The sequence below is a fragment of the Balaenoptera musculus genome, chromosome 21, assembly GCF_009873245.2.
Source record: "Balaenoptera musculus isolate JJ_BM4_2016_0621 chromosome 21, mBalMus1.pri.v3, whole genome shotgun sequence".
NCBI lineage: Eukaryota > Metazoa > Chordata > Mammalia > Artiodactyla > Balaenopteridae > Balaenoptera > Balaenoptera musculus.
In genome coordinates, this window is record NC_045805.1 from 10,703,683 (window position 1) to 10,730,881 (window position 27,199).

Genomic DNA, 27,199 nt, shown 5'->3' on the forward strand with positions numbered 1-27,199 from the left:
AGGCAGTCAGATAACTGTTCTGCCGTTGAATCTGGGGCCTGTTCACAGGAGATGCACTGTGGTTCCATTAGCTGTGGAAAATGCCCTTCTCAGGAAATAGCGATTTTAGCACCAAAATGACTTGAAAGTTAGAAGGCATTTACTTACCACAGACTCTACTGATGGCCAAAATCATATCCTCGTACACTGAAAGGAAGAAGGAAACGTACCATTACGATGTCTAATTTTATCAGCAGCATTTTCATGTTTAATTAAATTGATACAGGAAATCAGGAAGTTCATTTGAAAAATGAAACATTAAAACGGCAATAGTTATCCATAAAAGGCTCATGTGTGGCGATAAATCCTTCTAATCTATTCACTTTTTAAACAAGGAACAAGAACATTTTGCTCGACATAAATCGACCACACATTTAATTGAACCTCTTCATCACTGTTTCGATCATTTTAATACATTTGTCACAGGATAGAACTTGGCTCTTGATGGTGTAAGACGGCATTTCATTGAAGCCCAGAGTAATATCACACCTTGTTCTAAAACACTCAAACAGCTTTGAATGCAACTCAAGTACAAATCTATTTTCTTTTCCTGTGTCCCCGCTAAAGAAACAGTATGTACTAGGGATACAGACGCTGTGTCCTCATTACACAGTTCATCCTGCTGGCGAAGTGGATTTCCTTTTAGTAGAAGGAAGAAGGTTTTATTCTACCTTTGTCAGCTATCTCAAGGATAGACACATCTTGACCTCTCTCGTCTTTCAAGGTTGCCTTATATTCACCGCGGTCCTTCTTTGACAACTGCAAATAAAACACATCCCATATGTACGTAAAACTGACGCCACGATACAAAATGTAATACAGGCTAATACATTCTCTTTGCAAACCATGGAAATTCAGGAGGCAAACTGGAAGATAATGCAGAATTCACAAGTCGTCTGAGAGAACTTTCTTATCTTGCTTCTATCTGTTTTCTTTAACACAATGTACCTTTGGTAGGAGCAGCTCACAGACCCCCTTCTCCAGATCAGGCGACTTTTCCGGTTCATACAGAGCGTCGTCCTTTAGCCATTTGAAGACGGTTTCCTTCTTGGTGTTTGCAACCTACAAGACAGGAGTCTTACGTTGAGTATGTGAATCGCTGTGGCTCATGAGAAAAAAGTCTATTCTGATTTGAAGTCATAGACCTAAAAAAAATCAATTTTTATTATAGACAGTCTCAGACAGAAGCACACGGGAAAGCTGTCAGTCCTAATAATAGCAAATACATTTCTAAATTTCAGCTTCTAAAATAATTAAGCCCTAACAGTTCCACTCGGAAGAACAAATGATTCCTCTTCGTGCTAACCCATGAGATTAGACGGTGCAAGGTTTTTTGGTTCATGTGAGATGTCAGTAATAAAGACAAGATGTAAGCAAGCAGTGTATTTTAAATTTATAAATGATATAAAATATCATTATTGGTCTATAAAACTGTTGAGTGACTGCTTTTTTGGCAACATGACATTGTGGACACACAGACGCAGGGGAAAGAAACTTTAACACAAAACGAGCCCACTGGGCACGAGGACTTTCCTTCTACTAAAATTCCTCGAAATTCAATCTCTGCCATAAGCTTGAACTCGAAACTCAGCTTTGCAGAATTCCAAAGATGAGTAAGCATCTCACGTCACATGCTCTGACCTACACGACCCACGAAGAAGAAGAATTCTGGTTCTGTAGGAGCAGGATGTGCTGATCACATTGAATTGTGTGACACGGACCGTTCTGCATTCACATCCCATACAGACTCAACAACAGAGATGCCAGCAACAAAAACTAAATTACAAACATTGAGAGCACGTGATGAGTTCCGAGAGTGTAGCAGTGCAACGTATTTTAGACTTCCCATAGCAGCTACATCAGTTGCTGTCGTTGGTGACAGCCCTGGGAGACAATCCCCAGACAGCAGGTTCTTCCTTCTGAAGCCAGGACCACGTGGTGACAGTCAGCAGTAGGATGGAGCGAAGCTAAACAATCCCAGCAGACGATGTACTTTGTCCTAACACCTCAAAATCTCCCTTGTGTCCATTTCCACGCCAAGCCAATCCCCGACTCTCTTCCACCTTAATTCAGCACTGCTCCCTCTTACTCTCATTTTCCAAGATACTTACACTGTCGGTCCTTGGGTGCTAAATAAAAACCTTTCCAATGACCTTCAGCCTCTGTTCTCTAAAACCTATATCCTCAGTTACTTTTTTTGTCCTGTAGCTCGGGGGGGGGGGTGTCTTCCGTCCCCAGATAACTCATTTGTCGCTTCTCTGAACTCTCTGCAATGTCTCTACCACTTTTTTTCTTTTCTTCCCTCCTTCCTTCCTTCCTCCCTCCATCCCTCCCTCTCTCTTTCTTTCTTTTTGGCTGTGTTGGGTCTTCGTTGCTGCGAGCAGGCTTTCTCTAGTTGCAGCGAGCGGGGGCTACTCCTCATTGTGGTGCGCGGGCTTCTCATTGAGGTGGCTTCTCTTGTTGCAGAGCACGGGCTCTAGGCTTGAGGGCTTCAGTAGTTGTGGTGCGTGCGGGCTCAGTAGTTGTGGCTCACGGGCTCTAGAGCGCAGGTTCAGTAGTTGTGGCGCACGGGCTTAGTTGCTCCGCGGCATGTGGGATCTTCCCGGACGAGGGCTCAAACCCGTGTCCCCTGCGTTGGCAGGCAGATACCTAACCGCTGCGCCACCAGGGAAGTCCTCTACCACTTTTTCAATACGCGCACCTCACATGCACATAAGTATCTAGGAAAAGGTCACATCAGGATCCCTCCTGAGACACAGGGCCCTGCCCGACTCTCACTGTCTGAGCACGTCCTCCCCAAAGCTTTACTGGAGGTGTGTGAGAAATCTCTCTCCCAGATTTCCTTCCGTTCATGACTGAGGTTTCTCTTGCCTTAAACTTTTCTTTTAAAAGATGGTTTTCTGTAAAGTTATAATATGAATACGTCCTCACATTGATTTTTCTCCATGTGTTTTGTTATGTAAGTAAATAGAAAAATAACCACCTGCCAAAGTATTATTAGGCAAAAACCTATGTGGAAGAAGGGTTCACGGAATCACAGGAGTGATGGGACACAAGGATGCAGACTAGGTGGGTTAAATTGCAAAAGACTCACTTTTCAAGCAATAGTTATTCAGTTTCTCCAATATCTGTGTTTAAAGATCTATGACTCACTTTGATCAGGGAACTTAAAATATTATCAAATATTCACAGGAGGGCCTACACCACTAGGAGGATGTCAGAGCACATTGGGAGCAGAATTCCTATTTGTCCCACCGCCATTGTGAGCATGTACTCAGGACACCCTGGTCAGAAAAAAGAGCCAACTGACTACAACATAGCCACTGCCTTAATTGACATTTACCACCGTGTATGTTTAAGGTGTACAATGTACACAACTTGATACACGTATATATTGCAAAATGGTTCCCACAGTGAAGTTAGTTAACACATCCTTCACCTCACATGTTTACCACTGTGTGTATGTGTGAGCGGTGAGAACACTCAAGGTCACTCTCTCAGCAACTTTCAAGTATATAATACAGTGTTATTAGCTACAGTCACCACGCTGGGCATTAGACCCCAGAACTTACTCATTTCATAACTGGCAGTTCGTACCCTTTGACCAACATCTCCCCCACCCCTTAGCAACCACCACTCGTCTCTTTGTTTCTAAGAGTTTGGCTTTTTTTAGATTCCACATATAAGTGAAATCATGTCGTGTCTGTCTTTCTCTGTCTGACTTACTTCACTGAGCTTATTTCCCTCAAGATCCATCCATATTGTTACAAATGGCAGAATGTCCATCTTTTTTATGAGTGAATAATATTCCTGTGTGTGTGTGTGTCACATCTTCTTTAGTCACTCATTCGCCAGCAGACCCTTGGTTGTGTCCACGTCTTGGCCATTGTGAGCAATGCTGCTATGGACATGTGGTGCAGGTGTCTCTCCACAACAGTGACATCACTTCCTCGAGACGGACTCCCAGAGGTGGGATCGCTGGATCGTATGGTAGCTCTATTTTTAATCTTTTGAGAACCTCCGTACTGTTTTCCCACAGTGGCTGCACCGATTTACATTCCCACCAACAGTGCACGAGGGCTCCCTTTTCTCCACAGTTTTGCCAACATTTGTCATTTCTTGTCCTTTTGATGATGGCCATTCTGACAGGTGGCCTTCACCCTTGATTTGTCTTCTGTTTTCCCGCTCAGCGTCTAAACATGATTGAATGTCCCCATCCAGACAGCGGGGAGAGAAGGACTTGACCCCCACGTCCACGACCCGCTGGGACTCCCAGGGTGTGATGGGCTCAGCTCAGTCTTCACCCATCTTCCATCCCATCAGCCAGCGCCGTTCAGACTCCCACCCCCCGGCCACCGGCCCACCCGGACGAGGCGGCAGGCCCCGCGTCAGCCCTCCCCTCACTCAGGACACTGCGGTGTGGTATTCACTCCTTGAATTCCTCACCGTCTTCATTCCATGAAGACGCTTCTTGTTTCTCCTCTTATTTCTCTGAGGACTTCCCCTCAGTAATTCCCTTAAAAATCCTTCTCTCCTGTTCTACTCTGACAACATGATATTTTCCAAAATTCTCCAAGTTTCCGTTATCTTTCTGTCTCTAAAGGCTGACCTTCAGCAAACCTGACCCACGGGCGTCGTTCTCACCGCCACGCGTGTCCTGCCACCTCATAAACCTCCACAGCCGAGCTTCAGCTTGCTGTGAGGGCCGGGCTCACGGTGACGATGGTAGCACACCATATCGCCTGTGCTACAGGCGTAACCAACTAACTACTTGCAAAACTGAATTTATCCTCAAAATCCTCAGACTTGGTCCTGCCCCTGCAGTGCTGGTTAGTTTCACAGCACCACCTGGTCTCCAAGACAGAGACCTAAGATCGTCCAAGACACTGTCCTCGCTCACATCCAATTACTCACCAACTCCTGCCGGAACCGTAGCTCCTAAACCGTCTTCCGGCGTATCTCCTCCTCTGTGCACGTGACCACTATGCTCGCCTGAGTTCCCATCTCTCACTGAGCCTCCCCTCTGGCCTTAAGCAACAGCCAGAGTCATCACACTCCTTCTGAAAACCCCAAAGGCAGGCTCCCCGCCATCTGCAGACCAGAGCCCACCTCTGCCCTGCTGGATGCCCTCTGGTCCAGCCCCCAGCTGTCTTACCAACCTTATGTATTTCTTATTGTAGTAAAATACAGATAATATAAAATTTACCATCTTCACCATTTTTAAGTGTACAATTCTGTGGCATTATGCACATTCACGTTGCTGTGTAACCATCACCACCAACCATCTCCAGAACTTTCTCGTCTTCCCAACCTGGCACTCTGTCCCCATTAAACACTGACTTCCCACCCCCATCTTTCAGCCCCTGGCCCCCCTCCATCCTACTTTCTGTCTATGAGTTTGACTGCTCTAGGGACCTCACGTAAGTGGAATCGTACAGTGTGTGTCCTTTTGGGTCTGGCTTATTTCACCCAAGGATCATCCGTGTTGTAGCAGGTAACAGGATTTCCTTCCTTTTTAAGGCTGAATGACAGTCCGCGAATTTACCACATTTGTTTATCCATCCATTGATGGGCACTTGGGCCACCTCCACAGTGGGTTATTGTGAATCACGCGGCCACCATCATGGTGCACACGTACCTATCTGAGGCTGGATCGTATAGTAATTCCACGCATTACCTCTGAGGAGCTGCCATACTGCTCTCCACAGCGGCCGACTCATAATTCACCCTCTAATCCTTCGGCTCCTAGTTTCCCACGCGGCTGTTTCACAGTTCAGCCTATGGGAGCAGTTTCCACCCTCGTCGACCTGTATCCTTCTCAGTCATTCCCCCCGCACTCAGCTCAGGATTCACCGCTTTGTTGACTTGTCTGCTTGTTTTTCTCTCTTGTCTGTGAGTAGCTTGGGAACAGAAATGATGCACGATCGAGCTTTCCCCACAGCCTCTTCTTCTACAGAGACAGCCATATAGCAGGGGCTCATTAACTTAAAGTCTGTTCCCCAAAATACAGGTTTTTATAGTTAGTAGTAATTCAGGCTTACCTTATTACTGAATTGCTCAAACAAAAACTTAAGAGCATCTTATTCCCCAAACATACCTTTTATTTCCTAAAGAAATCGTATGAGCAGCACAGAAATTACCAGATAAATTTCACCACAGCACTCTTTCCCATAAGTTCACTTACTGAAATCTTAAATAAATATTTTATAAACTACCTACTTGAATCTTCGTTTGGTTGCCCCTGTAATCTGTTGACAAAGACCATAGACGAGACTGAAAGTCTGAGTACCACCCGCCCCTAATCCAACCCCCTGCACTACACCACCAATGTGATCTGAGCGTAGCTGCTTCCTGACTGTCTCCACTGTCACGAGAATGGGAGTGTCACTCTCTTCTGGCTAGAACCAATTCCTCACCTTACAGACCAGCCGGACTTCACAGTCTTCTGTAACATCCCAGTGCAGATACTCAGCGAAATGAGGGCCTGGCGGGAAAAAGGGAAAAAAGTTTAAATAAAGGAAAAAAAATGTATACATATACACACACACATACAAATGCATTTTGGGCAGAAGAAAGTAGCTGTTCAGTCTGAAACCAAGATAATTTAATAAAACTAATTTTCAGGGCTCCGAAGTCCGTGTGTGCAATACTGATACTGAAATCTCTATTTCTAGCTGGATGATGCTGTCTGATCTCTCCTTCTCAGTGATGTCTAATAGCTATTGCTCTTTAGAAGGAAGAATAATGAAATATTATATTTTTTTCTCAAGACATGTGTCTAACAACATCCAACAGCATAGTATAGAAAAACTTTAAAACAGGAGAACTAATTGAGGTAAGATGAAGAAAAAGCAGTTTGACCTAGCAATTATGTCAACACACGATATTTATATAGCATTTGAAATCAAAGATTAATTTATATATCTTTCAAAAATATCATTTTTACTTAATATAAATGCAGAAGTCATATGCTAATAATACATTCAACACAAAAATACAAAGCAGTTTTAGAAAGTATTTATTGATTTCTTCCATATAAATACATCCTACAGAGTTGTAGAATCATATTGTAGAAAAAAACTCATATTGTAGAAATGAGTAAAATAAATATTTTTGACTACTAAAAATAAAAATAACTTAAAACAATGAAAATAATGTCTTCATTTCATATTTTAAAAGCTGTATTCTAACTTTATTTCAAAAACTATAGAAATCCCATATAAAAAATATTTTTCAAATAAACCCTTGGGTTGTAGTTCAGTTTCTAAAATTTATCCATTTTCCTTTGTATCTAGTTAATATGCATTTTTATTTTTTATTTATTTATTTATTTTTAATATGCATTTTTAAAACGATATATTTAAAAAGTATTGTTTGTAATTAAAGTTAAAACATCTAAAAGTTGAAAAGTTCACACAATTTTAAGTAAAATAACAAGCTCCTGGCTATTGGAATTGGGTCTACTGCCCTCTCTCCATTTCTCCCAATAATCCCCCCAACTCACCCACCCCCGTTCTTTATTCCTTTTTGTCACAATCACTGGACTCCATCTGGACATGTAATGGAGGCACCCTTTCCTTATCACTGCAGGAAAATACGAACACTCAACAATAGATTCCAGGGCTTTTCAAGGTAGAAGCAAGAAGAAAATACAGTCGAAATAAAGGGAAAGGTCAAAGAACAGAAAAGTATCCAAACTTCTACAGCTACGATGTGGTCTGACTTCTCGATCATTTAAAATTGAAGTTAGAGTCGTTTGGCATTAAGTAGGATCTGCTCCAAGCAAATGCTCAAATCCTAAACCTTTGTCTTGTGTTAGTGGTGGGGATGCCAGCCAACCACCTACCTTGTTTCCTGAGAAATTCCTTTCTTTGAAATTCAGCCTCTTCTAGGACAGCCTTGAATGCTAAATCCAATATTTAAGGGGAAAAAAATAGAAATGAAATACATTTGCTTCTCTCTGGTCGAAAGAATTTGCTTTGAATTTTCCTTTACAGACATATGAAGACCTTCCACACAGCATACCGTCTCCAATGAGAACCAGAGAAGACTGATTTTTGGCTTTTCCGTCTTGAATCTGCACAGTGTAGGTGCCTTCGTTTTTGATGGTAAACTCATCTATCATCATCTCGATAAGGCCAGTTGACTTGTCACACTTGATTCTGTGTGTCTGGGAGCACAGAAGGAAGGGGAGAATTCCGCCGTGAAATTCCTCCCTCCAGTTTTCCCGCTGGCACCTAACAGTTGCATCAACTATTGTATCTTAAGGGATCGTGGTGCCCAAAAAACACACAAAAAGAAATTTCAGCCACTGAACCTCTTGGTGAACCAAAGGGCAAACGAGGGACCTCTTGGTGAACCAAAGATCAAACGAGCGACATTCGGCGATGAAGCCCTAGGTCTGCGTGGGGAGTGACCTACACACAAAGAATCCAGCAGAAACTCTGCACACTCCTCGGGAATGTGCACCTGATGTGAGATAACTCAGCACACGGGGGAAAGAGAACGGGGTGCCCTTCATGTCCGATCACAAAACCACAGGCAACAACACAACCATCTCCACAGCCACGAGGGCTTCAGTCCCGGGGACTCTAGGGACACGGGCATCACGACTGGTCGCCCCCTTACTCGACACCGCCACCAGCACCAGGGTTGAAGGTGCCCAGGCTCTGCATCCCCCATCCGGGCAGCCTCCAATGGGGACCCTTTCCCGGTGCCGCCCATCCAGAGCTCACGTCTCCCTCGGACTCTGCTCTCATCGCCTGTGATGAGCTACAGAGACTGAGGTGTAGTTGCGAACGGACCATGTCTTATTCCGCCCTTGGATATGATATCTGCAATCTAGCAGGGGTCAGGGAGGCAGAAGGAGCACATCCAAAGAATGACTCATCTTCGACGCAGCCGTCATTCAGGGCAAGGACAGCATAGGGGCGCCGGGGCCGGGTCTCCCCTCAGGAACACCACTCCCAACACCACAGGAGGGCTGCCTCCTCTGGCCTTGACCCCCACCACGCTACGCCCAGAATGAACAAAAGCATGACAACCTTTGCTGGTGACGTTTCCTGCAGGCATTCCTGCTTCCTTTCAGAGGAGCCCAGCTGGGATTTACACAAAGGCTTCCCAGCCCGAGCAATGAGCTGTCCCAGAAAGGTGGGGCTGTGGGGTGAGATGAGCGAGTCATCGCCAATAACCTGTGGTCAGCAGCCAAGAAACAGGAGGCGCAGGAGCAAAGTCCACTCCTTCCCCTGAGAACCTGCACTCCTTCTACAACCCTTACCTCGATGAGACTATTACAACGAACTCCCATCTGCGGGTAACTAACGGAAAATGTGTAAGATCGGCCATTTTCTGACACACTTGTGTATTTATTTTCACAATGCTCTTCTTCCTCTTTCAGGTGACATTTATATTTTGGATTCCAAATGCCAGTGTCACAAGAGAGCTGAGAAGATGAATATTAGCAAAATAGCGCCTTTGTTCAACATGCCTAAGCCCGTTTCCCTCAGCATCGGGCATCGTTTCTAAATTCTCCTGCCTGACGTTGGAAGAGGCACCTCTGTCTTCTGACCCCTTCCGTTTAATCCAAGTGTATTTCCAAGATGCCCTGTGGCCACTCCCCTGGTCAGCCCACCCTCCTCGCCCCCCAGCCCCCCACCTTGCTAGCTCTCGCGTGTGCAGGCTGCAGGGCACACGTGTTCCGGGGCCCATTCTCTGCATTCCTCCTCCGAAGGAGAACCCAGGAATCCACTGCTATTGAAATCGCCCCTAACTACTCCAGCCTCTCCACATCCCCGCCTTCTCTGAGTCGGTGCTCACTGTACTGTTTTACACGCTCTTCATTCTGTATTTTTTCTATATCATTCTCTGACTGAAGCTGTATTTCTTCAACTCTGGGATAAGCTCCAGGAGGGCAAGTTTACGTCTCATTTTTCTAGGCTACGGCGGACAATCAAAAACAATCGGCAGACTATAAGCTGCCGTCCACGGGGAAAGGAAGATGAGTGTCTGTGGTCCCAAGGGTTAAGGTGATGCCTTAGGTTCTGTTTGATCAAATATGACTTTCAGGTTTTAAGTGAATAAAGCCCACCCCCGCCCACAGGCCCTGACTTCCAGGAAACATAAAAAAATCACCTGGAAATCTGAAACTCCAATATTGTTTCAAGTAAGTAAAGCACACACTGTGTACTTGGACAACATCGCTTAGATTTTTTTCTCGATGGGAACGTGGTGTATATAAAGTGAGAGAGAGAGCAATGAACGAGAAGGCATGAGCTCAGATTACATTTTGAGAGAGAGGTCATTTCAGGAGGCGGTATCGATTACAGGAGGCCTCCTGACTAGGGTAGCAGGACACCGTTCCCTCCCCGGAGGCTCCGGTAGTTCCTGGGGGCTGCACAAAGAACAGCAGTCTGAGAACTGCAACAGGTGCACCTTGCCGGGGTCCTTGAGTTTCTTTGCAGTTTTGAGTATTTGCTTTTGAATACGGGGGGCAAATTTCAAGTTGATCAGACAACGGTGCTGCTCTGAGTCTGTAAGACGTTCGCCCCCATCAAACATCTGTGAGTAGAGGGCTCTAGGAACCTGCTCTAATTAGGTCTGCGAAGGGAGAAGGAACCACGCTCACCAGCCGGATTCTTAACAATCCAGAGCCTTCTCCATTTTCTCAGCTTCTGCACCGCAGGCTCTGGGCAGGTTTGAGAAAAGAATCAGGCTTCTAGAGATTGCCATTATGCAGCGAGATGATGGTCAATGATTTTACGGGGGCCATAAATACAGGTTATTATGTGACTTTCACAAAATAGCATCAATCTCCACATGGAAAAGTCACCTGTGGATTGCTAATTAAGGAATGAAATAGTACAGCCGTATTCCAAAAGATGAGCCAGGTAGCAAAGACATCCGTTTTTAAAGCAAGCTCTCCACAGCAGGTAGGAAATGTTCATCAAAAGATGTTCTACAAATAAAGTGCAATTACACTAAATTCCATTGCATTCCGTAGCATGATCTCTGCTCAAAGAAAATGTCTCCAATTACCTTGATCATGCGATGCTCTTTCATACACAGTATCCATACTGTGGGCTTTTTTGCAGCCAGCAGGAAACCGCATGCTTTCTACTTACTAGCCAACTCCCCAATTTGTACAGTTCTTCAAGGATGTCATTATTCTCATGGGGAAGATGGACTGGATAAGAAAACTCATGTAATCTTTGTCCATACACAATTTATTCCTGAGAGACGTTCGTCTAACCAAGCTTTACTAAAAACCCATCAGATACAGAGGCCAGACTAGGGATGAGGAGCCCAGCTCAGAGGGAGAGTAAGTGGGCCGTGCACCTGGCGTGAGCAATCCCTACATCTCAACCATCCCGTTAATATCCGTGCAGCAGACACACCGCTGAGGCACTTAGGACTCAGTAGGATAGCTAAATAGACACGATGCATTGGGTATCAAGGGAAAAGAGAGCAGAGGGGGTAAAGATGGTGGGATGTGAGAGACCCCAAGGGCACCGCTGAACAACAAAGAAAGACTCCATCAAACAGGTCGTCTTTCAACTGGGTTCCCAGTTGCGCTGTAATAATTAGACAAGAGGACATATATGGAAACACAATGTTCCACAGGCAAAAAAAGGAATCCTTGTAATATCTGTAAGCTTCATTCTATACAATTAAAAGTAGAAGAAGGGCAAAGTATTTGTATCATAGCATCCTACACATTTTTCTCTGCCCAGATTTGCCAGGCCAAGGGGGCAGCCTAAAAGCTCAGGGAAGGTGCAGAAACTAATTTCCCAGCCGACGCCTTCCATGGGGAGCTCTCAGTGGGAGGGGGGCCTAGGGAGGCATTGCTCACATCAGGGCAAAAATATACCCCTTCAAAACTGTCATCAGGACTGAATAAACTGATCCATTGAGGATAACCGCCACCCCACGTAACCTGAACCTTTTCACAACACCAAGTCTCTAAAACGTAGTTTGTCATTTTTTAATTCCAACAGGCTTGGATTTAAAGGCCTCCTGATCTCTCATCTACCCGAGACCAAATCTCTGAACATTGCAAGAATCAACCATCTCTCATTCATATAGTCAGCCTTTTACACCCCAACTTCTACAGCTCGAAAAGGGATGAAAACAGACCCAGAATATTGACTTTCAGGAACTGACCTTCCCAAGTAATACCTGGCCATCTCCAAAGCCAGAGGCCACACACACATGAACTCACCTCGCTGTCAGTGACTTCTCCGTCATTAACGATAAAGCGGTAGCTGGCGTCTGGTGATAAGTGCTCAGCCTGCAGCCAGAAGCGGACCTGGCCCTTATCGGAAATCCCATAAGCTAATTCTGACTTCAGAGGAATTGCTACAGGAAGAAAAGAAATCACAAGTCAATAATGCATGAATCCTTGTGTGAAAGAATAGCTGTATACTGTCGGAAAATATCAATCCTCATTATCAAATTTTTGGAGAATGTGAAACCCTGGAGTATTGAACTGGATCATGAAAACCAAAACAAAGAAATAAGACTCTAGTTAGCCTGGAGCTGCATTCAAAGCCTCCCTGCCCCGTGAAGCCTTGCACGTGTATGGTCTGCTTTCCTGATGGGCCCGGTGACCACAGATGGATATATTCTTTCTGAATTCCATGTAATCCAATAACTGAAGATCCCAGTTGATACAATTGTCACTTGGATTCAACAGCCACACTCAACCCGAAATCCAAAACACTGCATGCAATGAAAATTGCTACGCGTTACAATATTAGCTAATACTTGTTTTGAGCGAATTGTTGACAAGTGTGTAAGCTGGAGCACGAAACGAGGCCATCCTCTCCCCAGAGCGTCCCTTCCAGAGCTGCACGCGGTAACGAACATGCCTTCCCAGAGCGCAATCCTGCTCTGAGCTCCAGGCTCACTTACTGGGATTTTTTATCTCATTGCTCAGCGCCACCAAACGTTTCAGCTCTAAAATGAAGAAAAATATAATCACTGGTTTTGACCTGTACGTTCAGAAGCTGGCTTAAAAGCAAAGCAGAGATTTGACATCACATCACCAAGTTTAATTTGAGGCTGTGAAAGAAATTAGAACTGGGAGTTCAAAGGAGACGTGGGGTAACTGTAACTTTGAATACTTCCTCCAGTGAATTACCGACTGCAACTAAGATCCTCACCATTTAAAGAACCCACTTACTAAAGGGACCCGTTAGGACGGGTTAGGGCAGAGGTACCTGGGAGTGGGGGGCACTGGAGGGGCAGGTGTATTCCTCGAAGAGAGGAAGACCTACAGAGGGGGTATGTAAAGGGACCCATTTCCAGATCCTCTAATTCCGTATGAACTCTTTCCTGAAATTGGTCTGGCTGGCTGAGAACGTGGCTGGTCTGTGATTTTCCTTCTGCGTTAAAAGTGTCCTGCTTCAGCACCTCTCTCACCCACCCAGAATTTCACTGTGGTGTATTACCATGAATTTAAATAATAAATAATAATGATACGTTAAAAAATAAAAATGCGTTGCTCCTAGGAGTCCCAAGAGTAAGTTAAGAAAAATTGAAGGTTCTAAACCATTTCTTTCCTTTTCCCTCCTTCCCTCCCCCCTTCCTTCCTTCCCTCCTTCTCTCCTTCCTTCCCCCCTCCCTCCCTCCTTCCCACCTCCTTCCTTCCTTCCTTTCTTCTTAATATTAGAATTTAGAAATGAGACCATGGTCACAAAGGTCCGTATGCACCTGTTTGTTTGAAATGAACAATGAAGCAGACTTTCTGTGACCAGAAGTACCTCCACCTAGACGGCTGATTTGAGGGTGAGGGCTGACACCCCCATTAGGTCTCACAGTGGGAACTTCCATACATCAAATGAGCTAAAGCTGCAGCATCAAGGTTTTGCCTGAAATGTACTTGAGGTCCATATACAGCATAAAATGTGCTGGAAATGTTCATCCTTTGCAACGATTTAAAATTAAGGTGAAAACGTCATCTGCAAACTTTCAAATGGAGCAGAGGAGTACATCACTTGTCAGAATTCTTTTAAGGATGTTTTGCTAGTAAAAAGCTGTGTGAAGGCCACTGAGTGAGGGTCAGAAAGGGCAGCTTAAAAGGCAGGTGAGCAGATTCCGGTCCCTTCCCGCCCCGTCTGTGAGCAGTGAGCTTGCCAGGGAACCCAGGAAGCAGAGATGGTGCAGCCCCTCTGCTGTTCTCCTGCTGGTCCCGTTAAATGCACATGGGCTCACCCCAATGCCCCCAACGTCTGCATGGGACCTGCGGACACCTGCAGCCATCAGACCCTGTCCCCTCCCCACCCGTCCTCGGCGAACCCCCTTGTATCCCTCTCCTGGGACCACACCCTTCACTGCAGCCAAACAAGATGCCAGCTGATAAGGAAAGGATTAGACTATCAAGCTTCAGGCATTTTAACTGAGGGCTCTCAGAGACTCAGAAGCTTTTAAAGGCCCAACATGGAGTTCTGAGGGTTCTGTCCAGTGCTACACAGTTCCCTCCACATCGTACAAACTTGTAAAACTGTCTCTGACCAGCACGGGGTGGTAGATAAGGGTTGGACACAAACATCAACCCAGGCAGTGGAAGAATCTCCTCCCGAGGTCAGTTCATTGTCTGGGGGACTCAGACCCGGGGACCTGCCTAAGAGAAACGGCTGCTTTTCCCCGGGTCATAGTAAACCGACTTCCTTCACTTCTTTCTGCTGTTTTCTGTTTATAAGAGAGTGAGTGATTTTAACTATGGAAATTAAATATTATTTCACACACAAAAAAAATATACATATAAATGTGTGTGTGTATATATATATACATGTATGTGTTTTCTTTTATCATCCGATTATTCGATTATTCAATGTTGGGAGAAAAGGGAGGATTCTTTCATCTGTGCGCCTCTCATTAATTTTACGGACTTATTTGCTAACCTGCTACTTGCCAAACTAATGAAACGTAACTAAAACTCATCTCTAAAAGTACAAGTGGAAGGCTATAAAAGCAATATATACAGCAAGAAATAAAATACTCCCGGACCAGTGATTTATTTAGTGGCTAGAGTACAAACTCAAGAGTTTGTGTGATTTCCAAAGTAATTTTTGGCTTTAAAAAGGATTCCCCACTCCCAGCCTCCTGCAAACACACACCCCTTTTCTAAGCAAATCAGTCTTTTCTCTGTTAGGGTCAATCTTTGAAAGTGTTATAAAACCCCAAAAGGCAAGCCTATGTCCTACAGGTGTTACCTTCCTCATCCAAGACAAAGCTGGAGGACACACCATCCGTGTCACTGACGGACACAGAGTAAGTCCCTAAGTCCACTTTATCCAGATTCTTAAAGTACAGCTTCGAGCTGAAAGGGAAGAAAAGCCGGTATGTTAATTACTGTGTTTGTAGGCGTTCCTAAGAGGTGGTGATTGCCAACTCCAGAGTGGAACTTACTGGTCCCCCACGGTCTCGATCTTGAACCTCTCGTCACCCGCAATGTCCTCGTAGGATTTGCACCACGTGAAGCGAGAGGTGTCCGCCATCTCCTGGCAGTCAAAGCTCAGGTAGATGTCGCCTTTTTCATCCACGCCCGCGCTGATCTCCTTGGTGCCTGCGGAGCGAGAACGCCAGGGAGCATCTTAGGAACACAGTGTCCTTCCGAGTCTTTTTTTTGGAGAAGGGATGGCCCAGGCGGAGAGCTTGTTGTATATCAAATCATCGGTTTTTGCCTATGGTCTACCCAGGACATCGGGCAGATGTGAAAGAGCAAGCCCTCTGGGCAGCTGATGGAAAGCAGAGAAGTTCGGGTTTGGGTTTTAAGTCATCACGTGTCTGTCCACTTCCTTTTCTGCATCCAGCACCACTGGAGAAAACCCTCTGGGCTGCCGACCCCGGCCATAACAATCCTTTTCCCCTTTGGGATCTGACCCCTCGCCACTCCTGGGGGCCCGGGCAGCATGGTTAGGGCACTTGTTTCCCACACACCCGGGCTCTACTTTCTCCACTTTTTCCTTTGGGGGATTGTTTGTTTGTTTGTTCCTTTTTGACCAAGTGGACACCTGGCCCAACACAGGCCAGTCAGCATCTGCCCCTTAGGAATCAGAAATGGAGGAGACACGCCGGCCTGAGCCAGGTGCACACAGACGCGCCCCTTGCCAGGAGGGCAGAGGAGCCCAGAGCCGGGCGGCAGGATATCCATGGAGCCAATCTCCAGGGAGGGGAGAAATCCAGGGAAAACATGGTTTCCAGAGATCCTCCTCCCTGCGTATCCCATGAGCTCACCCCCCTCCCCTCAGAAGCACTTCCCCGCCAAGGTCCCCTCAGCTGGGCTCTTACTACTTTTAACCAAGAAAATTGCCAACGGCTTTATAATTTCTGATCAAAACTCAGCACTAACATAAAAGACCATCGTCATCCCTGCATGTTCTACTGCTGAAATGAAGACCCCGCCACCCTTGCAGAATGACCTCACGTGCCCCTTGCTGCCCAGGATGCTGGGGGGGGGCGTGCAGTGGGTCTTTGAAGACATGCTGTACTGCGTCTGTCAATCCAACTCCTTCTGTAAATGTGACGGGTACCGTCCATGCATCCGCCGTCCATTCACACACACACGCACCCCTCCTTCCAGATCACCCTGCTGTGAGGTTGGCCCTGTTAACAGTCGAGCAGGTGAGGCTCACCTGGCCTGGCCTCCACAAGTACCACCTCCGACGTGTCTGAGGGCTTCCCCACCCCACTCTCATTTACTGCCCGGACACGGAAGATGTAGGTTTTTCCTTGGTGCAGGTTGCAGACCTTGAAAGAAGAAGGAAACATCACATGTGAACAGATAGATGAAAATGACTTCATTCTTCATCACATTTTATTACAGACGTGTTTTCTTTTTATAGATAGCCTATTCTTCCAGTTGGAATAGCCGTGCAGAGGAAGTCAGGAGTGCAGAAGGGAAAAGGAGACGGGCAGGCTCATGACCTCACTTTGCGAGAATAAACAGGGTTGCTACTGTTCTGATATATCCTCTTCTTTGTTCTCTGCATACTTTAAAGCAGTATTAAAATCAAATCATCTAGTTTATAATCTGGTGTTGATATTTAACGTAATTCTACGGGACTAAATATCATTTCACATGTGATTTTTTACTTTGTGCAAAATATCCCATCATTGGGGCAATATCAAAATTAAACCCATCTCTTATACATCTACAGATGATGTATATTGTAATCTGCATTGATAACCAAAAATAAAATGTATATTAGCTAATGTCTAATGAATTCATTTAGCTGGATTCTGAGCAGTTTTTTTTTGTTCAGAAGACACTGATCTTGTTTCATGTTGCCCAACTGCTTTCCAGAGGCTGCTGCCCATTTACCTGTCACTCGGGTTCGGCCTTTCTTTAAGGTAGTACATTGCCTCTCTGTCTAAACCACATCCCAGAGCCCACAGCCCAAAGAAGAAAGCCTCTGACGAGGGCAGCTGGGTCCCCGGGTCTAAGCCACTGTCACCACTAACCTGACCCCAGTGACTGGTGAATTACAGGTGCTAAAAACAGAAATATTTGGAGAAAGAGGGGACAGAGAAATTACACGTCATAATTCTGTCAAATGTGTTTACACTGTGTGTACGTGTGTGTGTGTTTATCAGATAGACGTCCATCAGTGATCACGTGAATTGAGTGAAGTAAACATGGGCTTGGTGTGCAAAGACATAATTCTAGTCATCACTGTGGAAGGCACATCAACACAGTCCATGACCGTGAAGTGTCAGCACCATTGGGGGTCGTCAGACGGCAGGAAGGAGAGGAAACCCATCCAGATGGTCCCCACACGCAGTTGCTCCCCAGGTCCACGGAGGGGCGGGCACCTACTTGAACCCCGCTGGCTGGCAGCAGGGGTACCAGGTCATGTGCACAGTTCCCTGGGGGCTTCGAGCTAGACCCCTGACAGGGATGAAACGTGTTCCCCAGACGACAGATCCTGGGAAGGAGTACCATCACCTTTAGGTAGCGATGTGCCGTGGGGGCCTCGTTGAAGGTGATCCACTCTCCGGAATCCTCTTCCTTATAGTCGACGAAATACCCAGAGACGGGGCTGCTGCCCGAATACACCGGGGCCTTCCAGAGCAGCACCAGGGACGTGTCCCGGACCTCACAGAACATCAGGTCGTAGGCAGGACCTGGAAAGTCAGGTGACCCTGTGGACTAATTCACGAGCCCACACGCTCGCCCGGGACCAGCAGGCACGTCTCACGGAGAGAAGGGCGTGCAGGAGAGGATCCTGAGGCACCCACCCCCCTGCTGGGCTGGAAACCTGGGCATCACAGGACCCACCCAGGGAGTCTGACCACCCGGGGAACCAGCCACTCACCAGCTCCACCACCCCAGTACCCCAGGCCCGCCTGTGACAGTGACCCTGGGGGTGCCGCTGACCAAGCCCGGGTCCAGGGGAGCCTTGAGCAGTAAAGGCAGGAGGGGTCCCACCCTAACCAATCACTCTAAGCCCCCAAAAGCCTCTGGGAACTGCTACAGCTTTTCCTTCCACTGACTCTTCCAAGGGGGAAAAATTAATTTCTTTAAAACAAGTATCCCCCGCCCCCCCCCCAAGAAAAGAAGAAAAGAAAGAGCCATATAATCTGGCCACAGAATTGAACAATCGTCTCAATTTTTTGAGCTTTTCAGCTTCAACTTCAGGTTCGTTGTTTTGCCTCACTTTGTTTTGTTCAAACCATGAGCACATTATCCATGGCATTAGGGGTCCTGATGGACTGGATACAGAGAAATCAATGCCCAGACCCTGCAGATTTGTGAAAACCGTTTTAAAACGTGGAGCCCTGAGTAAATGCAGATGTTTTGTCAATGTTCACTTTAGAACCAGAGGCCCCACGTGGGGGCCTACGTGGTCCCACGTAGTCCCACGTGGTCCCACGTGGTCTGGGAGGAGGAGACCTGAGTGAATACACAGTCAGTAAGGTCCTGCTGTCCCCACTCTGGCCCAGCTGGAGCCTCTCCTGCTGGGAGCTGGCCTCCGTCCGCCCCTTTGGGAGAAGTTCACCTGGAGCAGGTCTGCCCTGGACCAGCCTCTGGCCACAGCATCCTCGACTGGGGGAGCAGCCGGGGGTGGGTGGCCCCTCTGCCTCACACTTCAGTGCTAATGACTCCGTGCCTGTCACTGCCCTACCTGTGTGTCCACGGCCCACACCACGGGGCGGGGCCACCTAAGGCACAGCTCTGCCCCGGGCCTGGCACGTGGTAGTGGTGCCAGGATCTGTGCAGAGTGACTGAAGCCTGCTGGCTGCAGAGGCTGGTAAGGCCTGGGCTGGCGCCACGGAAGGCCCCCTCTCCGGCCAGCCCCGCGTGTGCACGCGAGGTACCCAGGGGTGAGTCCTGGAGAGACCGTCTTACCCGGTTCCGGCGCCGTCCAGGCCTCGCACTTGAAGAGCTCGCTGGGGTCCGACGGCGGCCCGATCCCCACGAGGTTGGTGGCGGTAATTCTGAATTCGTACAGTGAGCCCTCTGCCAAGCCCTCCACCTATTCAGAGGATGTTTAAATTATAGATGAACCCACAGACATAGAAAACAAGCTTATGGTTACCAAAGGGGAAACGGGGGGAGGGATAAATTAGGAGGTTGGGATTAACAGGTGCACACTCCTGTATATGAAATAGATAAACAACAAGGACCTACTGTACAGCACAGGGAACTACACTCAGTGTTTTGTAATAACCTATAAGGGAAAAGAATCTGAAGGAGAATATATATATACACACATATATGTATGTATAACTGAATCACTGTTGTACACCTGAAACTAACACAACATTGTAAATCAACCATACTTCAATTTTTAAAAATTAATTAATTAATTAATAGGTGAAACAAAGGCTGCGTTACGAGCCCTCGGGGGAAAGGGAGTATTTCTGGTTGATTTATAGATGGAATGCGAGGGTGAGGGACCTTGTCAGTAAGTCAAGTACGCGTCTGTGGAAGGTTACTGACCAATCTGCATGTCGCAGTCACCACCTTCACCCCGACACGGTTTGCCTCATTCACTCCATAAACCCTCCCCCCGGGGATGACGTGACGACCCAGGCAGGGAAACAGACTCAGAGACAAAAGCCACAAGGAGCCAGTGGAAGAACGGTGGGCGGGACCTGACCTCGGGCCCAGGGTCTCCACCCTCCACCCACGGGCGACACCGCACCTGGGGTGTCAAGGGCCCGGGACGGGAAGTGTCCTCACCGGGGGCGGGCGGGGGGAGTGACCTGTCTCCTCCCCGCACATTGGCTGGAGGTCCCTGAGGGTCCACTCTGCCTGGTCTGTGCCACAAAAGATGGACGGAAGGCCCTGGACCAGATCATCAGCACAGCCTGGCAGCCCGGCCACTGGATCAAACACAGCATCTGGCTGACATTGTCCCTGAACCCAGCAGCTCCCAAAGCAAGCACGTGTCACGTGGAGCCGCTTTATCCCCCGGAAGGCAGGTCTGGCCTCGTGGAATGCCGGCATTCAGAAAGTATGTGGGCATTTCCTCCGGAGTTTGGGACCTGACAGCCAATAGTAAGGTGTCCGGGGACAAGCGTGGACAAAACACCAGGATCTGTGCACTGAGCTTGAATTCTGGCAATACGCGTCATACACAATAAAACGCATGATAAATACGTATTGCATAAATACAGGTATTAGCACAGAATCTTGTACAAGACAGGGATTAGAGCTCCTCTCCGCCTCCCGCAAAAACCCCTCGCTTTACCGCGTGACTCCTGTGAATGAATAGGCGGGTGTGCTGCCCTGTAACCGCGTGAGCTACCGTCACCGACCCGGGTGCTCCATTAAGTAAACACCTTCTCACTCATCCCTCTCACGAGAAGCCCTGTGCGGTGGCTCGCGGGGAGGAGCGGGGGCTCAGGGAGGTGAGAGCCGCTGCCCGCGGGCTGCCGAGGGTTTGCCTGGCGGCTTGATTCTGCTCTTTCTTCCTCCAAATCCATGCTGCCCCTGCTCCCTGCACCCGGACGTTACGTGTAGCTGGGCAAGAGGCTCACTGGGAGGCTTGAGCACACGCCTTCCTCGGGAAACGGGGACAAACAAGCAGAGGAGCCTCGATCGTCACCGTCTCCTGCGCATCCTGCCCCGAGGCCGAGAGCTCCAGCCACCGGGGTGGAGGCCGGATGCCACCCACAGCAACACCTGCACCTGCAGACCACCCACCTGCAGGCTCGCCTCCTCTGCTTCGCTTCTCAAAAGAAGATGCTCCGTGACCCTAAGTTCTCATGGTGAATTGTTTCATTCATTTTTGTTTCTGTGTCAAATTGCCTCATGTCACTGAACTCTGAGACACAGAATGGGGACCCTGCCCCACAAGAGGAATTGCCTGGAAAAGCGAACGAGTCCATGAGCACCCACCGTCAGGATCCTCTCTTGGACAGGCGAGACGTTGACCTCATGCCAGTTTTGGTGGTGAGCCTCTCTCTTGTCTACGTAGTAACCGAGGATGGGTGAGTCACCTCTGAACTTAGGCATCTTCCAGCCCAGGGTCATGGAGTGGCCGTCACAGTTCAGAAGGTTGATCCCGTAAGGATGGGACGGGACGGCTGCAGGAAACACAGCGGGAAAGTCACCCGGATCTTAGTGCAATAATCATTAACCTACCGCGGCCGGCTCCAGCATCTCAGAGGGACGGGCAGCAACGGGAGATGGCCCCGGGTGCCTGTACCCTCTGTCCTGTCCAGGTCTCCCTGCTCACCATCTTTGCTTGTCTTTGTCTCTTCTTTTAAAGAGAGTAAGTTTTTAAAAAGCTTCTTTCATATATATTTATCGCAGTTTCTAAATACATCTTCCAATACATACATCCATACATCCATCCTCCAATATTTCAATAATACAAGGGCCAAGAAGGACACCTGAGACAACAGACTCTCCCCCTCCTCTAAGGAAAACCTTGAGAGAGCAGTTTTCTCATCACGCCCATGAAGAATGACAACCTCACCTTCCACAACCAGTGATGACCGACAGACTTAGGCCAGTGAGTCTTAACTTCCTCCATAGTTATAGAAACTTCAGATTAATTCAAATGAGTATGAATTCAAGTTTCCCTTTTGAACACCCTGTTAGGAAATGGACCATCTTCTCCTAACAGCTTGAAGAGGTTGTGTCTCTGCTTCCCCCCTCCCCTCCCCGACTCTGAGCAACCTATATCCAATCATCCTCTGTTACCCGAGATACAGGTACCCGGGAATGAGCTGGTCTTATTGCAGAATTAAAACGTAAATGATTGGCTTTCATTTAGTAGGAATGACTTGAAGAGGCTAGTGGTAATGTTTGAAAGTCCCTCCTGGGAAAAACTGATAGATTATAATGAGCTTAAAATAAGAGTTAGTGTTTTACTATATTGCCCACCTAAGTATCATCAGATTTGACATTCCTTGGAAATTCCAGTAACATTATTTTATCTACTGTTAGACGAGAAATCATAATTTCTGAAGATACTTTTAGATTTAGTTGAAGACAAAAATAAAGACCAAAACATTTCTCTCAGAAGTGAAGACAATACTATGATTCAAAATGTGTCTAAGAGGCGATCGTGGTTCTAAATCTTCCTGAATACTTTTAAGTCATGGGGTCCATTTTATATGAAACAACCAGAGCAACATTATACAACACAGAGCTGCACAGATCAAGTTTCCTAGGGCCCATCACTGCCAGTTCGGCCCCGAAGTGTTCTGTGTGGTCAGAATAATAATTTTTAAAGATCACTATTTATGAACAAAGCCACAGAGTTACATAAACATTTGAAATTCTCTGGAATGATGTTAAAGTTCCTTGAACTAAGAATAGCTGAAAAAACCATCGATGTTCTGTTTTAGCGCCAATTCTGAAAAGAGACGGTCACACCCTACAGCATACATTTTAACGGGGGCACGTGTGCTTGGAAACCAGTGTGACCTCTGATAATATTTTCTATTTTCAGTTTGCATTTTACTAGCATATTATCCTTTCTCCCTCTCACACTGGCATTTCCAAGACAAGCAGCCAATTGATGAGAGGTTTCCACAGAACTGCATGTTCTCTGTTCAACAATTTACATCCACTTTTCCCCTCTGGTAATACTCCAAACGGCATCATAAAGGTTTATTCATGCAGAAATTAAAACGTAGTGGAGAACCGAAAGCTGGCACAGAGTCGCCCATGAATTACTTACTGAGGGTGGCCTGGACTTCTATGACGTCGGACTCCTGAGAATTCTCACTGGTCCCAACAGCATTCACGGCTTTAACTCGGAAGATGTACTGCTCGCCGGTGGTTAGGCCGTGCACCACGAACCTGACAAAAACACGAATCGGGGGCGTGACCACAAGGTTCAACCCTTTTTCTTCCTACAATAGACACAGAAAGCATTTTGAACACGCCATGAACATTTGTCACTGGGACTGAAAGGAAGTTTACTTTTTCGAGTGCCTCAGGGATGCATATTAATTCCAATCAACATGCCACATCCAAAAGTAAGCCAGCAACACCCAACGACACTGGGGCTGAAGGGAGCTGGACTCGGGGGGCGGCGGGGGCACCAGCTGCTGCCCGCGGGTCCCGGGGGGCACGGGAAGCAAAGCCCTGGAAATCCTGAGTGACCTCACTCAGTGCCAAGGCTCCCCCTTCATTTCCAAGTCTTCTGGATTTTGTCTGCATCAAAGTTCTATTCTAAAGTAGGATTCCTCTCCTTTCCTAAAAGAACCCGCGTCTGTAAAACTTAGGGAGAAGGAGTTACACCACACTGGCTAAGATTTGGCTTGGAGACCGGCTTGGACACCTAACAGATTTTATGTCCTCAGTCGAGTCACCTAACCCTGGAAAGACTTTGTTTTCCCATCTGTGAAAGAGGATCATAGTACCTACTTCTCAGCACAGCCACCTTGCACATGGTAAGTACTCAGTAAACGTGAGCAATAGTTATTTATCTTTGAGTCTGCAAACATGTATCAGGCATTCACGAAAAGCCTGCCCTAGAATATTTGAGGTGTTTTGTTCTGAGAGCTCTTCCTGCACTTGCTGGCGTGGAGTGTGCATAACATCTAACTTTAGCGTCAGTTGTGTCTCTTCTTTTCCAGCCACAGCTTTTTCCAATTTATTGGTTTTTAAAAGAGTGAAGAGGGAAGGGTGTCAGAGCCTTAATGGATAACCCGTCCGCAGTGGAGGATCTGACAGTTATTTTCCTAAGCGCGTCCTGGGGGAACCCTAACACACCCAGGCCTTCCCTGCAGGCTCAGCATGAGACGGGAGCAAGTCAGTGTCGGCAGGAAAGATGCTCGGTCCCACTGCAGGCAGAGCCGCCGTCGCCCCTGCACAGGAGCCAGGTGCCTCTCTCCACCCCCTTCCCGGCTTTGTGCAATTGGTGGCCGGAGGGAAGGCCTGTCAGCTTTGTGAACAAAGCAATTTTAAAAGTTCAAAACGTCAATACAGAGAAAACACCCTTCCCGCCCTGGTCGCTACTTTAACTCTCCTGTTCAGGGTTAAGTCTTAAACGCTGAGTACGTCAGAGGAGATGCCCTGGGGCTTTTCTTCATCAACAGACAAATCACTTCAGCCGCGCGCGAGGACTAGCTCCCCAGCTGCCAGCTCTGCAGCCCCCACGTGTGGGGGACGAACCGGGCCCATGGTGTGGACGTCACAGCTGTTGCTGCCGTGGCACCTGCGCCCGAAGGCCCCGCGGGTCCCGGGGGGTGTGCTTCTCACGTTTTCTCGGGGGCGAGGATGTCGGCCCCAGGAGGGGGGGGGGGACCCAGGCAGGCAGCACCTGTTGTAGCCGATGGGCTTGTGGTTGCAGGGCTCCCAGACGGTGGACCCGGCCACGCAGCAGTCCACATAGTAGCCGAGCAGGTCCTCCTTGTGCTTCGGCGGGTCCCACTGCACCACCACTGACGTCCTTGTGTTCCGGGACGCGACGACGCGGCCGGGGGCTGAGGGGACCACTGTGCAGGGGGGACAGGGACACAGGCTCAGCGGCACGGGAGTCTGGGGGCACGCCAGAGACCCACAGGCCCTCTCGTCCACAGAGCTTGGGGCTTTAGATGAGATTTGGACAAGGAAGACGGTGCAGGGCAAGGGGGCACCCAGGAGGTTCCGGGCAGTGTCTGTCTCCAAGTCTCTCCCTTCCGCAGAAAGAGATTCCCATCACGGAATCTCCTGCCCCTCCGCCCCTCCAGACCCATCCCCAAAGCTCCCCCAGTGACGCGCACGCTTTGCTACCTGGGAAGTAACTATGTGGGGATATAAAATTAGCCATTTAAAAAAGATAGGACACAATTCTATCAGATTCAAGGGACTCTGAAAGGGACTCAGAATCAAACCATGGATTTCTCCCCTCGCACAATTCAGAATTTCTCTAATCTGTACTTGACATCTTCTGAGAGGGAACTTCAAGCCATATGGGCAAGAAACCCTAATGCATTTAGGGTTCGGTATTTTTTTCTTTTAAAGTGGCCACTGCCTAAAAATATTGCTAATCCATTTACTGGTTTCATAAAAAGAAGATGGAACTTTGGAGAAATGTTGACCAAAACAAGGCAGAGAGATCTTCATCTCTTGTAAAACGGAATCTTAAGGCAATTTGAATTTTAAATCACGTGCGACACTAACGTCTTTATCAACGCAGGTAATGGCTGTCCAACACGGGTGACGTTATTCGGGGCCCATCCTACAGTTTGGTCACTCGTGGTAACAACTCACCGATGGTGTCCTGGGCCTGAACGGGGGCGGTGATTTCCGATGGGTCGCTCAGGCCGTGCTTATTTGCTGACAACACTCGGAACACGTATGGTTTCCCCTCGGCAAGGTCGAAGACGGCGTACCGGGGGGACCTCACAGCCACGTGTGCGTTCACCTGCTGCCAGCTTCCACTCCCGACCACGGACTGCGAAGACAGGGGCCTCAATGGAGCCAAGGTCCCCAAACCCGCGTGGGGGGGAGGGGGTGCTCCGCTCCGGCCCTCAATTACACTGCGGGGGACCCACAGCCCACAGCACCTCCGGGGTCATCAATACCTCTGTTCTGAATTTTAGGAAAAGGAAGCCAGCTTGGAGAAGGAGGTGAGAAACTACCCAAGGTTGGAAATGTTACCAAAGAACATTTTTACATGAAAGCCAATAAACTATGGAAATCTTCAGGGCATCAATACATAGGTCGTAGTTTTAGTAAAGACAGAATGAACTCTAAACAATTAGAGATAATTGAGGAGTAGATGTGTAAAATTCCATCATAACTGCTCACATTTCAGTTTAAGCTTTTTGCTATTTCTCAGCTATTATAGTAATAACAAAGTGACAGCGACCTAAATGACCAGCAACAGGGTAGGTACATTATGATACAAAATGATACATATATATTAAATGTAGCCATTTAAGTTATTGTATAAAGATCTTTACTCAGAGGAGAGGAATTGTGTCATTTTGTTGAATGTAATACAGGATGCCAATTGTATGTATGATATATCAAGATATAAAACCGATGGAGAAAAAGACTAAGTATGTCCCACATGTTAATAATGACTATTTTGCGTGATCAAATTATTGGTGATTTTCATTTGGTTCTATATAACATATACGTGTTTTCCAAATTTTCTACACTGCGTGTTTAAGTTTTATCATTGGTAGTTACTTTTAAAACTGGGATTGCATGTCTAATTTAGTTTTTTCCTATAGAGACAAGCCCCCTTTTTGAAAGGAATGCTGAGGTAATAAAAGTTGAGTGTACACTGACCCCACTAAGGCTGCCAGAAAGGACTGGGAAAGCATTTCGAACCACCCAGGCTTCTAGAAATTAGATTCCTGTTTAGAGAAGTCTCCTCTCATCTTAGCAAAAGTGAAGTGGCTTTCTTGGACTGACGCAGGCGTCCACCGTCAGAGGCCCCCTTGTGCCCGAGTATGTTCTCCATCTGGAGAGCAGGGGGAGGGGCAACAGGGGAGCCCTGGGCACACTTAGCCGGGCCGATGGGAGAAAAGGACCCTGGGGCTGAAGGAGGGAAGACAGGGAGGGAGTGGGGAAAACACTGCTAGTGTCTTACAGCCAAGCTTCTAGAAAAGCTAGTGCCCATCTTCTAAGCAGGGGTGGAGGAAGTTCTTGGGGTTCTGCACGCCAAGAACCGCAGGGCACCACTGCCTTCACCGCAGCCAAACTCTCAGCACACGAGCCCAACGTGGACAGGACAGGCCGTGCGCCTTGGGC

General features: G+C 47.5%; 1 protein-coding gene across 2 annotated transcripts in view; it reads right to left on the reverse strand.

Moving 5' to 3' along the window:
* MYOM2 (myomesin 2) overlaps window positions 1-27,199 on the reverse strand; it is an 84,774-nt gene that overhangs the window by 13,253 nt on the left and 44,322 nt on the right. For both annotated transcript variants that reach the window (XM_036838666.1, XM_036838667.1), the window contains exons 15-31: window positions 25,706-25,889; window positions 24,774-24,948; window positions 23,184-23,305; window positions 21,389-21,576; window positions 19,391-19,517; window positions 17,987-18,165; window positions 16,674-16,788; window positions 15,448-15,604; window positions 15,252-15,358; window positions 12,949-12,993; window positions 12,257-12,393; window positions 8,065-8,209; window positions 7,886-7,945; window positions 6,456-6,523; window positions 988-1,101; window positions 711-798; window positions 148-186 (exon numbers count right to left, since the gene is read on the reverse strand). In XM_036838666.1, the coding sequence (XP_036694561.1) occupies window positions 148-186; window positions 711-798; window positions 988-1,101; window positions 6,456-6,523; window positions 7,886-7,945; window positions 8,065-8,209; window positions 12,257-12,393; window positions 12,949-12,993; window positions 15,252-15,358; window positions 15,448-15,604; window positions 16,674-16,788; window positions 17,987-18,165; window positions 19,391-19,517; window positions 21,389-21,576; window positions 23,184-23,305; window positions 24,774-24,948; window positions 25,706-25,889 (2,050 nt within the window). The remainder of the gene's footprint in view (window positions 1-147; window positions 187-710; window positions 799-987; window positions 1,102-6,455; window positions 6,524-7,885; window positions 7,946-8,064; window positions 8,210-12,256; window positions 12,394-12,948; window positions 12,994-15,251; window positions 15,359-15,447; window positions 15,605-16,673; window positions 16,789-17,986; window positions 18,166-19,390; window positions 19,518-21,388; window positions 21,577-23,183; window positions 23,306-24,773; window positions 24,949-25,705; window positions 25,890-27,199) is intronic.